The following is a 15,415-nucleotide window of genomic DNA, read 5'->3' as shown; positions in this document are numbered from 1 at the left end:
TGATTTCATTAAATCTGCACCAATGTTTTTAGCCAATCTAACAATGATCTCATAATTTCTCAAATACCCATGTATTTGAGAAATACAATAGGAGAATACCAATATTGGGAGAATACCAAATTTGGGTATTCTCCCAAAATTGGGAGAATACCAATATTAAAATATCTGAGTTGCAGTGATGAAGGCTTTGTCAATAAGCTTGTAGGGCCTGAATGGGCATCTTGTACAATGAGATGTCATCACCACTGTTGCAGAGAAAGAGTTAGAAAAGTTTAAAAAACAGCAAAAAAAAAAAAGTAAATTATAGCTAAGGACATCATGAAGTCCCAGAAAGTTAAGAGATTAATTCTAAAAAGAAAGATAAGCAGTCCTGGCAATGAAAAGACCATTTAAACACTTAGAATGTTTGTAAAGTGACAAAGTATCATTAGTCCTGTTTCTTTGTGATCATGTATCTGGTTTTAACTTTCTAGTTACTTGTGAATAAAAAAAAAAAAAGAAAGAAAAGAAAAGTCATAGAAGGAAAGGCAGTGACACTCTTAGCCCAATAGTTTAGCAGATATCCAATAAAAAGCCTGTAACTACCCATGCAGGATATGTATTCAAATTAGTTAGGATATCCTTTTGACCTTTATTTTTGGGGGGGAAGAAAGATTCATTCCCATGCTATTTTTAGACTGTTTTTAAACAAGTTAGTTGTACTGGTTTAGCTCCTGAGAGAAAAATGAAATACTGGCAGTCTGTTTCTTGTCCGAGGTATTCACACTAATGTCTATTTTGCATTATTGTGAGGGAAAAAAATGAACGTCCAGAGAAGCTCTGTATATTGTGTGAAATACTGCACTCCTGTGTTCTTTTTCCTGCCTGGATTTCCAAATTAACGTGTTGGCTAATGAAGGCTGGATATCCAAAATCTTCTTGTGGCATTGGCATTATGGACAGGAGCTGCTGACTCTATGAGCATGACCTTTTGTGACAGTGTGTGGCACTGGCAGAAATCAGGGTGTCAAGTGACAGGGGCAGTCTCTGAATGCCACAGCAGAAATCAGATGGAAATCTCATCTTTCTGAGCAAGTGTTAACTCTGACCTATTGAAAAGGAGGAGGCTATTATGAGCTTCATTTTTTTAGTGATAATAGTCAATATGGTACATCAGGAAACAAAGGCACAAAGAGAAAATGAACATAGCCATAAAGACAAATTACTCTTCTTACCATTGCATTTCCTTGCTGGACATGCACATACATCTGAGAGACACCCAAGCAAGAGCCAAAGACCAGTTTTCTTCTCTAACTACAACTGCAAAGCTCTGACCTTAGAAACCAAATCATTTAACCCTTAAATGCTGCTGAGTTAGTTTGGTTTTTTTAATGTCCATTCATCTAATTATTGCCTATTGATTCAAGTGGGGCTACTGAAGTGCAGTTAATTCTCACAGTTAATTCTCATAGTCATTTTCACAGCTATAAGCTCAGAATAGTGAATGCACTATTTCTGTTCTGTGCCATAAGATTTGCTGATGAGACAGCTATTAAAATAAAAAGATATTTGTGAAGTCTTTGTTGCTGACCAAATCAGAAAATCTTTTGGGAATCCAATTATCATATTGATAACTTTAGTAAAACCTATAGACACCTTGATTGCAGCATTTACAATTAGGTTTTCTCACATAATGTTTTATAATTAAGATGTTTGCCAGCTATTGCAGTACTATCCATTCCAACTACCTGGTTGTTGCTGTAATAGGTTTACAGGGCTAATTTACATTGTGCTCACATAAGGAAATTTATTACCCATGCAGTCTTGCAACACTTTTGGCAGATTTTCATTTGTGCCAGCTAAAAATACTTGAAACGGTAACTTCTCTACTAAAAAAGGCTTTTGCAATTTTGGAATTCTCTGTACAAGTGATTTGAGTGAGGCAGATGACAAGCTTTCCTTTAACTTACTTGTGATAATGAATCTGTCAGTAAGCTTAAATGATTGAACATTCAACTTAATTTTCCCACTTCCTCCTGCTGGTTTAATTTTTCTTGTTTGTTTGTTCCAATTCTAAGGTTTGAGGGTTTTTTTAGCCAAAATACATCTATTTTGCCTAACAAAAACAAGTGTTTCAATTGATAAAAATTTGTATTTTTTGGTCTGATATTGAATCTGTGTTGGAAAAAAATTAGTTCAGTCTATATAAAAAATAAACTAATCTGAGCACAAGGGATAGAATAGTAACAAATCATCTTCAGCCATAAATTTTAATGAAGCTGAATGTTGTCTCTTAATTACTGATTTTTTTGAAGTTGTGTGTATTGTTGGTACAAAAGTACTAACAATGATGGGCATATTTTACTTCTTGATTTTTTTTGGATTTATTTTAAATTCATTTAGAATGGAAAATTTGGCTTCCTGTATTTTTTTGTAGCAATTATCACCTTTACAAGTTCAGGTTAGTAGAATAGGGGATCAAAAGCGGATGAAAACTCTATGTCTAATAATTCTATCAGTACACATGGCAAGTCAGACACTGCTTGTTTTAGTTTCTAGTAACATTAAATTGTCGTGCAGGCAGTGCAGGGCATTCATTGATTGTGTTCCTGACTGGTCCCTGATACTGCCAGAGGGGAGAAACAGGATTTGTGGCAAAGGTGGTGATAAATAACAGCTGGGATCAGAGTGACCATGAGTTGGCTTACTTCTTGATTCAAAGGAGGTCTGGAAAGATAGTCAGCAAGTTATGACTGTTAAGATTTCAGAAGAGCAGACTACAGCTTTTTGGAGAGTTGCTTAGCAAAATCTCTTGGGATGCTGCCAAAGAAACACAGGGCCCATGAAAGATGGATGGTTTCTAAATAAAACTTATTGAGAACTCAGGAAGGAACCATCCTGTTGAGCAGAAAGGAGGGGACTCAGCAGAAGGCCTTCATGGCTGAGCAAAGAGCTTTCTGATGACCTAAAATGCAAAATACAGACAAGCATTACTTGACTGCTTGACTGCTGACGAAATTAGTAAGCTGATTGATTTGAGCTAATACTTACCCTCAAGGGTCATAAAGGAAAACAAAAGTGATTCTGCAGATGTGTGCTACTTTAAAAAATGAAGGTAAAATTTGAGGAAGGAAAAAGGCAATGAATAGGAGAGAAGCTGATGTAGTGACAGATAACATAGGAAAAGCTGAAGTACTGAACAACACATTTGCCAGGCATTTAAGGGCCCAGAAGGTAATTGGAATACTCATCAGAGATTGACTAAAAGCAGTTTATGTGCTTGTCCAGACTGGTTGGCTTTCCTGATGCAATTTCTAACTTGCTTGGATGAAGGGAGAGAAGTGGCTGCTCTTCACAAAGCAGTGCCACAGCACAGGTGCTGCCTTGAGCAGGAATGTCTCTTTGCTGAGGGAAAACACAGCTGACTCCAAAGTCTTACCTGACCCATGTCATAACTCCCACTAATGTGCACCTGGGATCTGCTGTGCAGCACATGGTAATTCCTTTCTCCACTAGCTATCATGGGGAGTGGCTGCAAAGGTATTTCTCACACCTCTTCTGTGGGCAGGAAAAGCTGTAACACGGGGAGCACCCTTTAAAACTCTTCCGACAGCCTCTCATCCAAACACGAGGAAGTGTTGGATGAACATGTGCAGCTAATCAGAAAAGTATGGTTTTGGAAACCTTGTGGATAGCCTGGATTGTGGATTTCTCCTGGATTGTGTGCTGTATTACCTAGCTAGTTATTCTTCTCCCAGCATGGCTATGCTCATTTGCATGCAATGGTGTTGGTAAGGCTTTTGACCCAGTCACCTGCAGCATGCTTTGAAAGCTGAGGAAGAGTGGACTAAAAGAAGGCACTGAGTTGGGAACTGACTGAACCAGTAGGCTCAAAGGGTGATGATGATCACTTGGCATATGTCAAGTGGTCAGTGATGAGCAGAGGAGCTCAGGGATACCTAAGGCATCAGTGAATATCTTCATCAATGACCTAGATCATGACACACAGTGCACCCTCAGCAAATTTCAAGAGGATAAGAAATTAAGAGGGTGTGGTTAACATGACAAATGGCAGAGCTGTATTCTAAAGGGCTCTTGATATACTTGAGGACTTGGCCAGCAGAAACATCATAAAGTTCAGTAAGAAGTCTGCATCTCAGGTGGAAGAGCTGCACACACTTGGGCAGGCCATGAACATCTGAATTGCAGCTTCACTAAAAATGACCTGGATGTTACTGCAGACACCAAGCTGAACATGGACCCAGAAGTGCACTCTCACTACTAGTCAGGTAATCAGCATACCAGGCTGTCTTTGGAGGAGCATGGCCAGCAGAACAATACATTCTTTTCTGAAAGCCTTTGACCAGTTCCCATTCTTTGACTTTAGGAGGGTTGTGGAGAGGGTCCAGCATATTCTGAGAGCCCTAAATCACGTGGAGGTTGGAGGGGTGTTGAGAGCTCTGTGGCTTATTTAGTGTTGTGAAGAGGAGATGAAGGGAGAATCTAAGAGCACCCTAAAAGCACTCAGTAGCAGAGATGATGAAACTAAACTCTTCTGTGTAGAGAAGCACCAATGGCAACAGGATTGATTTTGCATGTTCTGATTTCAATTTCAGAAGAAATTAAAACACGAGATGAATAGAATAGTTCTGGAACAGTACTTGCTATGAAGGGCTCTGAAATATCCACCATTTGAGATTTTTAAGCATTGGCTAAGTAAAATCTAGTGCTGTCAATAGTCCTGATTCAAACACAAGATTGGATCAGATGTCCTATAGAGATGCACGCCAACCAAATTTTTTATGGTAGTAGTAAGAAAAAAAGATATTTTTTGTTTTTGTCATTTTGTGGAACATGTGTTACTAACACAGTAGAGAGAGATGTTACCATTTTCTCTTTAGCATATTTCTGCCTTCCTATTTACAGAAATCTTAAAATTATAGCCTATTAAAGCCTAAAAATCTTGTGGCTTTAAGATGTTAATTTCTTCTGTCTTTAATGAACAACAACAGGAAAAGTTCCATAAAAATAAAGAACTACCATCTTGAGTTTTTACTTCTTTTTTAGCTTCAGATAATGGTAACATCAAACTTCTGTGCTTCAGCTGATAAAAAATTCACTTTAACATTTAACTCTGGCTAGATATTAAAGATTCATAGATGAAAAAGCTGAGTTATCTGTTTTGCTGTGTAAAGCATGTTTGATTTTTTTTACATGCATTTTTGCAAAATAGCATTTTCTGGATGGGGAAGAGGTGCTGAGAATTGGATGGGAGAGAAAAGAGAACCATTAAGTTGAAGTCTAAGGGGATGTTTTTTCCCTGCATTGAAAGTAGTAGCATTCATCAACTATTTCTTTTTTACTTATCTAAACCTGCTAGTTGAATTGACAATGTTTTATGGAAACACTTTTAAGTTTCTGTTGACGCACAGATTTGACCTTCCAGTATTAAACCATTACAACAAATATTATAGTTTGACTTACAAGAGCACATGTAATTGTGAACTCACAACAATCATTCACCATGCCTAACCCAAACTCAGCATATTACCTCTACCCTAAAGAGAATAAACGATATGGAATAATATGGAAAGACTGATGATGCCTTTTATTTATTCCTCTTCTTAAATAACTTATAAATTTAGCAGATTAGATGTTCAAGTTAATATTTTCATGCTTGGCTCTTGCCTGGGGCTGGATTTTTTATCTAGGGATAGCAAAGGTTTTGTGATTTTTTTTCTATAAAATTTAGTGTAAAATGGTAAATTAGCTTGTTGCTAAAGTCATTTTAATTAACCACCATTATTATTAAATTAAATTGCATTGATTTTTAGCCATACCAGTATGATAATTTAAAGGATAGAGGGAGAATTACATGCCTTAGTTCATGTTCTATTCTATTCTATGTTAGAAATTGCTGTGCTATTATGTTTTAAATACCATAATATTCCATACATATGTTCAGAGTGTTAAGTTATAGGAGCTGATGAAACGGAATCCAGAGAGTATTTCTAATGCATTTATGAAAAGCTATACAAAACTCAACAAATGCAAGTCTTTGGGGAAAACCCCAGTTCATTTATTGATCCAAAACTTATTTGGTATGTTTTTTTTTCCAGTAGAATTCTTTCAGATTCTGTACTCACACGGCAGTATATCAAAGCTTCTCACAATTTTGTTTTGCTGTCTAGATTATTTTTAAAAACCTGCATGACTGAGCACAGCATTAAATGGCCAAAGCTAGTTTCCTCTCTACTTATTTCTACCATCCCTTTCTGACACAGAAACATGGTCAGGAGGGATTCTGTTCTGTGCTCTAAATGGCCAGTTCTGTGACATTTTAATACTGAAGAGACTGGAGGAATGGGGGAAGTGTGTTAAGCGAGGGATAAGCGTGCAAATGAGGGAAAACTTGTCACTGGTATGTGAGAATGGAAATCACAAGAAAAGACTGGTATTTAATCAGGTAAGAAGACTTGGATTTGAAAAAGGAATTCAGTACAAGACAGGACGTAACAGAAGAAGAGGTGAAGAGGCATAAAGAAGCAGTGGAGAAGGGATTTCAGGCTACTGAACCAGCAAATCCCTCAGAGGGTGATACGGGAGGTTTGGGATAATCAATAGTTGCACAAGTACACTGGCCAAGGAACAGAGATACAGAGCAGGTAGGAAAAGTTGCGGATAAGATGCATAGGCCATCTCCCTCTAGAAAAGTGGAGAAGCACCTAAAGTTTCTGGGGTGTGCATGATGTGGGTGTGATCCCACCAAGCAATCTGTCATGTTAGTTCATTGTCTGTCTGTCTGTCTGGAGGATGCCAGCCTGCTGCTGTGACTGGTTACTCACTGTCCCTCACAAGCAGAGTTCTCATCTCTAATTGTTAAGTTGGTGACATATTGAATCCAATATGGTACCCCAGAATAGAATTTCTTCTTGGTTTGGTCTTTGATCAATCTAAGAAATTATGGTTTTTAAAACCAAAGTTAATTAAAAGCAAGTTACACATTAAATGTTCAGTTTAAAGGGAAAAAAAGAGTTTATCTACATAACCTAAATTGCATCCTTGGTGAAATGCATTCCTTAGATTGAAGCTAGAAGTTGCTAACTTGCAAATCGACTATTTTATATTTTTGTAATTAATACACAATTTTAATCTTAAACTAATTGTTAAACTTTACAGATGCATAATTGTATGCCTGGAGTAAGATTTCATTTTGTTATCCTAATTTATTTTAAGTATAATAAATCTTGACTTGAGAGAATAATTTATGTTAAAGTAAAAATTTAGTCATTATCAAGTCACGGATAATCTCTTATTCCTGAGTTATCCTTGTATATTTAAATAGGCCTGTCAGAGATCCCCAAGTAATAGGATTTGACTATTTCTAATATAATCACTGGCAGCTACTTAGTACTTAACACTTAGAGAAAACTAATCAAATTTTGGAGTATGCTTTAGTGCTTGTATGGAGATTTTTGAAATGTCATAGTAGGATTGGTAGTGATACACACAGAAATGGTAAGTAGTCTTCCATACTGCACAGAGGAAAGGATAACCTGAAATACATACGAAATATAACATGGACGTGGACCCTCCATGCAGCTCTTGCCACTTGAGAAAGACACCTTGGGGCGACTGTGGTTAGTTCTGTGACATAGTCAGCTCACTACTCAGGAACAATCAAGAAGGCAATTAAGAATGAAAATAGGATCTGATAGGAAAGGACAAGAGTGCAAAATATAATGGTTTTCTCCGTGAACCTGTAGTGCATTCAAGTCTTGGGTCCTACATGGAGGCAACGGAAAAAAAACCTCAGAAGAGTGTGAGCAGGGGTGTAGCATGGTTTCCAGGGAAAGATAAATAACAAATAATTCCAGTATAGAAAAAAGGTGTCAGAGAGAGGCAGAACAGAGATCTGCAAAAGTACCCATGGCACGGAGAAGGCAACAGGCAAGGACTAATACCACTTACATACAACTCAGATACAGGGAGTTTACAATGCATTGTAAATTTAAAGTATGGCAAATAGAAGGTTATTTAAATGTTACCCTAGGTTATGAATGTGCAACCAAGTAACAGGCTTGGAGTAGACAAAGGTAGAGGTTTTTGGGTATGTCATCACCAGTTTGTGGATCTCAGTGCCACGGGGAGTTATGAAGCCTAAGAAAATAAAAATGTCCAAATATGAATGAGAATAATTGCTGATTCATGGTGGACAGGCCTATTGACTAGTCTTCTAGGATTTAATTTCTGGTCTGTGTGATCCTCACTGATTTTTAGCAGCTGAGCAGGTAAGGGCCATTCCTTGCTGGTCCCTGTTTCCTAAATAGTTACTGTAAGGGTCTTGGGTCTTTGGTCTGACAGTCTCTCCATTCCTGTGTGCCTTCTTTTTCCACTACTGCAACAGAAAATCATTGCTAATTTTTTTTTTTTTCAAATTAAGCAGTCATTTAATTTCCTAATTCCTTATGGTTAAGAATAATAAGTGTAGAACTGGGTGTAGAATATTACAAGTTCTAAATTCTACTTATGCCTTCTTGTAGGCCGTTTCTTTTGAAAACTCAATTAAAATGTTAAAATAGTACTGTTAAGAGGAACAAGGCAATCCTTAATCTTCATGACTGTGCTAAAAAGCACTTGTTTTGCAGTTAAAGAAACCCTCAAGGCATATGAAAACAGCAGTTAATAACTGAAAAGCTGAGAAATTATTAGTTTTAGAGTTTCCAGAAAGAACTAATGTACTGTACTTCAGGTGTTTTCCTCCATCTCTTCATAGTCTTCCTCTGCCTTTCATTTAGTTAAAATAAACATGTCATATGAGTGATTTGGTCTCACTTAATTTGCCAGGACACAACCTATGAAATAAATCAACTAAAAGTTCTAATTACCCTATTGAACAGTAAGGTATGTGGTTCTTCTAGAAGGTTATATGACTGAGTAGCTCAGTCAAAGGACATATATATAAAAATCACTGGCTATTAGAAATGGAGAATTTTGTTTGTATTAAATTGCCATTGATTTTTGGCTCAATAGTGAAATACTTCTTAAAAAGTTCTTTGTCTACATCCCAGCAACATTATATTAAAAAAACTAATGTGTTAGATGTCTTTATGGAACTTGGATACAATTAAAAATTGCTATTCAAAAAACAAAACAAAGAAAAAGTTGTAAACTTTTAGCATTGGAAGATTTATTTTCTCTCAGATTGAATTTGTTTTCTCTCAGATTGTTTCCTGTCTATGGCTCTGCATACTTAATATGCTGTGAGAGCTGAGCTGGTTTCTTTCCATATCATAAATGGTTTTGAAATGTTTTAAAACCTGAAACTGTTAACATTTAATGTGCTGTGTGTTGGCATTTGATCCCTACCGAACAGGATTCCATAAAAAAAGAAAAAACTGTTAATTTTAAATTGAAGACCCTGCATGATACTGAGGGGAGAATGGTTTTTAAAAATGGTATTCTTTTATAACTTCTGTTCCACAATTAAGTCAGGCTGAAACAACAAAACAATGATGAGCTAATCAAGGAATAATAAGGACTGCAAACAACAAGGAATATTCGCTTTACACAATCTGTTATGATATAAATAAAACCAGTGTTAGGTCAATTTTTCTACCTCCCACTGTTACTGTTGTCTTTTCCACCAATTAGTTCTACGTTTCTGTAAGAATTGTGCCTCACTGCTGTTATGTCTGTTCTGAATGACAATTCCAACTTTCAGCTTTTTTATTTTTTATTTTCTTGCTGGAAGAGTGACTCTCTGCTGTTCATGTTACCATTTAAAAGCTTACCTTTGGCGTTAAGTGACTTGATTCTCTGTCCTGTGAGTTGAACTCTGCTGGGGCATGTTCAAGCCAAGCTATGCTGCTACTTATATTTACTACTTACATTTTCTGTTGCTTTCCTTTACTATTGTGTGCTTTATTCTCAGACTAAGGTAGTTGTTACTGTCCATCCAGACCTAGTAGTTGCTGCTTTTATTTGTCAGAAAGCTTTGTTTTTAGCTCACTGATAAAGACAGAGAACTGTGATGACTGTTTGTCACTAAATAAGCAGTGTAAAGGCAGAAGAGGAGCAGATCTGACAAAGAAGTTACAGCAGTAGTTAGTTATTTTTCAGAGTAGATCCACATTACATAAGTACTCTTTAAAAGATATATTGCAATTATCAAAGATGTATACCGTAATATACGCACAATTGGCATTTTAAGGGGGTATTTTATGCATAGGTATTGACAAAAATGAAGATAATGGATAAAATAAATTCAATAATATAGTTCTTTGTTCTTCCTCAAAAAAGTTTCAAAAACTGCTTAGCATTTATTTTTAAATTAAACCTGTGAAGCTATACTTGCTGTATCTGAAAGAGATGCAATTGCACATAAACTGCAGTGAATTAGAACTTAAATAATATATATCTAGCCTTTACACTTTTCTTAAAGCATACTAAGTGGCTTGCTACATGTTTTTAAATTCATTTGAAGAATTAGTGCATCATAAAGTAAGGCCTCAATGTTTATGTTCAGTTTGGCTCTTAATTATTCTTGCAAGAAAAGTTGAGGTGACCTTGACTGTATTTTTTCATAACGGCACATTAAAAACTCTTTCTAAATAGCATTCTCATTATCCCATGCTTTGAGAGAGGACAATCAGTCTCTGTCATAGCACTGGAGAAGATGTGCGAGATAGGATTTATCAGGTGGGCTGATCCCTTTGGAAAGAAGCTCTTTCTTCTTTCTGCGAGGAGAAATATAAATGGCACGAGAAAATGCTGCATTAGAACAATTATTTAATAAAGCTGGGTGGTCTTCATCATCTTCTTTTTTTATAATAGGGTATTGTTTTCTTCTAGTAGGTGGCTACTATTGTAGTCAAGTACAAGTTTGCCATAGAGAAGGTGAAGAATGAGGAGGATATTTGAAGACAGGCTGATGCAGCAAGTATCTCAAATTACTTTTTGTGATTAATGGCCGACATGGAACACAGTTTTTATGAGCAGGACACTGATCTGCCCCATATCATTTTAGTCATTCCTATACTTGATATTTTTTTATCCCAACTTTCAAATATTTTTACACTACTGAATTCATATTTACTGCACCACGTTGAGAGAGAAAATAAGATTATACTTGTCCTGGACAGTGGAGGTTATGTACTGCTTTTTTTTTTTTTTCAAATTCTTGCTCTTCTGTGCCAATAAAACGTGCAATCAGAGCCCAACTATGCAGCTGGTAGTTGTTAGCCTATGCATCTGAATAGGATAGAGGTATCTGAAGGACCAGTGCAGTCCATGCTCTCAATGACCTTGAAGAAGTGACACCTGAGGGGAAGCAGGTGGCTGTGGTGATCTCAGAACATTTCATAGGCCTTATACAAAGTGTACTCATAACTAGAATTATCTGTTATCCTAAATCTTCTTCTAACCAAAGAGTACAAGTTTTAAAAGGATAAGAAGTATAAATTCCTTTTCTTAACCTTAAGACCTCTCTCTGCAGCTCAAATACAGAAGGTATGATGTTAACTAGGTCACAATAGCACTTATATAATATCAGTGAGTACAGGACTTTATATTCAGACTTGTTCCAGTTTCCTGTTATCTTACCACCCGGGAAGACTGAATGGAGTGAAAAATGTTTCAAAAATATTTTAAAATACATGAACATTTGCTAAATGTCTTAAAATTTTCTGGCCGTCATAAGACAATTTGTTAGGACTCTGTACTTGAAGGACTAATTCAGTGTCAATATCTAGGTAGATGTTGAATGTTTAACTTCATTTTGCTTTTGGAGGCAGCTGGTAGCTCTCAATTAACAAAGAAATTCCTCATATCTACCCATGTCTGTGGCATGATTTGTGTCTCAGCATGAGGTTGGATGGTCACTAACTGATGACTCAGTGTAGTTTGAGCATTCACAATATATCCAAGGGGTAGCAATACTCTGATTCCATCCACAACACAGAGGGGACAATTAACTTGAATACAGGACACTAACAAATTTTTTATGGACTGGTTGGTGTTTTAAGCCATGGAGGAATCTACAGTTTTTATTCATCTTCCTGAACTGGGGTAATATTTCTTCAATTTTCTTAGTAGGTATCATTTATATTTGATATTTGTACTTTTTCTTTCATATATTGCCTAAAAGCAAAAGTAGTTTCTAAGGGAATAAAAGGCAGTATTGGACAGCAGTGAAATAGAATAGTTTTTATCTGCTTTTTTTTATTGAAAGCAACAATTGATTTAGTACATAAATTATTAAATCCATCCCTCAGAAACAAGTGAAATATACTGATAGAAAATGATTGCTACTTTAAACATTTTTAAAGGGATTTTACTAAGTGCTTGACACACAATGCTTTATAACCAAATGAGTGGCTGTTTTGCTATTTTGCTATTTGGTAATCTTAAATTGCCAGTTTTTTAACTGTAAAGTTTTCCCTGGGAAATTCAGGCACAGAGAGTTCTCAAATCATGTGGCAGATTGCTATGAATAATGTTATTAACATTGAGTAAGACCAGTTTTTAAGTAAAGCAGCTACTCCTTTTCCCCCAAAGGACAAACCCAGAAGCTAACAAAGGAAATTAGATTCTCTGTATCTGCCAGCACATCCATGACTGTAATAAATTCTGGTACCTGTGAAAGTCACAGCAAAACCCACACCCATGTGAGGCATAGTGCAGCCAAAAGAACAAAAAAAGTTCATTAACTTCTTGGCCTCTTGATATTTTCAGGCTTCTGAAATAAGATTTCTATCTAGCTAATATTGTATGACAGTGATGAAAGGCAGTGGCATACCCTGGATCTTCTGGCAGAAGCGTGGATGTGATAGCAATTGACCCTTGGCACTCTGTAGAGCAGAAATGTCAGGAAACAATGAGTCAAGCCTCACAGTGCCAGCGGGCCCCAAGGTGTGTCCTGGGGCCAAGGCAGGGGAGTTCCAAGGTGGGAGATGCACTGTGGACGTGGTGTGGGTTTGTTTTGCAAACTGCTCGCCGTTGGTCTCCCGCGGATCCCTGGCTGGTTGGTACTAAAGGCTGCATTCCCCTCTCCCCTCTCCCAGATGGCTCCTGGCAGGGCTGTGGTAAGTATTGCCTCCCCTGGGCAGGTGGCGCACGGCAGCACGAGAGAAATTTTAGTTTTAAGCTCTTACTCTTTGTATCTAACCTCACAGGCTGCTGTTTGCAGCTGGAGCAGCCCTGCAAGTGTGATTGCAGGAGCCTTGGCAATGAGGTTGTTTTAGATGTGGACTGCATAATCAGATTTTGAAGGCTGAGTCTGGAAAGAGTGCAAGGAACTCTTGAAATGCAACGAATTGCCTGCCAGTGAGATGAATTGCTCACACAGTTTGTGGCCATCAGTGTTATTCTAGGATATGGGTCAATTTGACAACAGCTCTGCTTGCAAAGTCCCAGCTCACTGGGACCAGGAGTATGTTGTATTAACAAGTAATATGTACTTCATCTATATTACAAATTAATGGGTAAAAAATAGTTCTTTTTCAGGTAACAAACCTATTTTCTTCTATGCTGTACTCAAAATTAAAATCACAGAAAGCTGTGTAGATGTTAGATTAAAAAAAAATTAGAAATATTATTGGGGAAAATGCCTCACTTTCTCAACTTCAGAGATAAGAGATTCCCTTTCAGTGCCACACTTCCCATAGAGCAGTTTTATGGTCCACTTGTATTGTGTATTACATGCAGCTACTTGAATACCACACTAGTGTTATCAAACTCTAACAATTCCTTTAACAGCACACTTTAACTTGTTGGAAAAGCCCCACTGAAAAGCTCTTGACAGATTTGCTATGCATGCTTTTAAAATGATTGCTGTGTTTTCTCTATATTCTCAGCAACTAATATGCACCTGATCTTTTACTCTTGTCTCTGTATCACCAGGCCTCCTGAACCTGTTTACAGCACTGTGAACAAACTGTGTGATAAACCACCTTCTCCTAGGCACTATTCCCCTGTCGAGTGTGACAAAAGCTTCCTTCTTTCAGCTCCCTACCCCCACTACCACGTAGGCCTGCTCCCTGACTCTGAGATCACCAGGTACTGCATGCGCTTCTTCCTCACCTCCTTTGTTAAAGTGCATGAACATCACTGGATTTATCTCATAGTTTACATCTACCACAGATCTTTTTCTACAGCTTGTGCTTATTTTTAACCATGCTTTCACATCTGCACCACCGGGAGATACATGCTACCTTGGTATATAATTTTGGTCATCCAAAATCCAGTGATGAGCACGGGCAATGTTTTGATCCATTGGAATGGTGCTCTAAAATAGGTTACATAATATGTACCACATTTTGCAACTGAATTCAGTGTTTGTTTCTCTTTGAGTATGGAAAGTGACCAAGACTTCACTGAAAGCTGTAGTAATTTGTTTTGATTCAGTCACTTTATTCCTTTGTTGTGCATACTTAGTTCACTGAGCATCTCTGTGTTTATAGGACAGCTGCCTAAGCCATTCAGAAGAAATAGAGCAAAAAATAATCACCTCCCTCACCAAATCATGGTTAAGAATGCATTTTAAATTCAGCATTCCCTAGACTAGCTGTGCTCTGAGAAGATGGTTAGGAAAGCCTAAAATTATGACCATTTCCATGACTGAAATAATGGAAGATCTTTCTGTAAAACATTGTCAGTGATTGACTCCTGATAAATATTTAATGAAGGAAAGCAGACTATGCAAAACCTTACACTAGTATAAGCCAGCTATTTCTCTACAGACTACAAGGATAGTAATAAACCATTTGCAAACAATATTTGGGAGATAGAGGAAGAGTTAGGCACAATTTTTCTAGAGTGCTTCCTTTGCTAGGAAAAATTTTATTCTAGAACAGAAGAAAAATAATTATGTTTGGAGCTTTGATCATAGACATTTTCAACAGGAAACATTTTTCAAAGCAAAGAATAATGTGGAAAGAGCAGAAGTGTGTAAGTGGAAAGTAAAATGGTAAATTAATGTAAGATACACTAACAGGAAAGAAGCCCTGGGGATTAGGAAGACAGCCATGAAAGGCATTGCAATATTATGAAATGGAAAGCTCCATTAAAAGAGCAAGAAGACAAATACTAGCAAAGAATGTTACAGATGTGGCGAAACCATGCAGAAGATGTCAGTTTATTAGAATGAAAACAGTGTAGTTTCTAGAATTTGTAAAAAGATGCTTAATCAAAGTGGGCCAAGTGATTAGTCAAGCTGTTCAGCCCAGTGGAGTTTGGAGTGAAACAAGTTTTAGTGATTATTACAGTGTTTTATAAAGGTGTAAATATGTGCACAAGGGTGCCAGGCACTAACAGAGTTACTCAAAATATTTTAATTTCTCCGCTAATGTTGCCTTAAATTTCATATGTGGGCAAAAAGTTGTAAAAGTACTCTGGTTCTTTAGGTCAAGTATAAATATGAGTAATTTATCTGTGC

The 15,415-nt window shown here is 37.0% G+C and overlaps 1 protein-coding gene across 29 annotated transcripts in view; it reads left to right on the top strand.

Annotated features, from left to right (window-relative positions):
• DLG2 (discs large MAGUK scaffold protein 2) overlaps nt 1–15,415 on the top strand; it is a 983,885-nt gene that overhangs the window by 722,919 nt on the left and 245,551 nt on the right. For 23 of the 29 annotated variants that reach the window (XM_077174030.1, XM_077174027.1, XM_077174026.1 and 20 more), the window contains one exon: nt 13,882–14,037. The exons of the other annotated variants lie outside the window; for them this stretch is intronic. In XM_077174030.1, coding sequence (XP_077030145.1) covers nt 13,882–14,037 — 156 coding nt within the window. The remainder of the gene's footprint in view (nt 1–13,881; nt 14,038–15,415) is intronic. 29 annotated transcript variants of the gene reach the window in all.

This window comes from Agelaius phoeniceus, chromosome 2 (assembly GCF_051311805.1).
Source record: "Agelaius phoeniceus isolate bAgePho1 chromosome 2, bAgePho1.hap1, whole genome shotgun sequence".
NCBI classification, from domain to species: domain Eukaryota; kingdom Metazoa; phylum Chordata; class Aves; order Passeriformes; family Icteridae; genus Agelaius; species Agelaius phoeniceus.
Note: the sequence above shows the minus strand (reverse complement) of the source record. Positions and strands in the feature narration are given on the sequence as shown.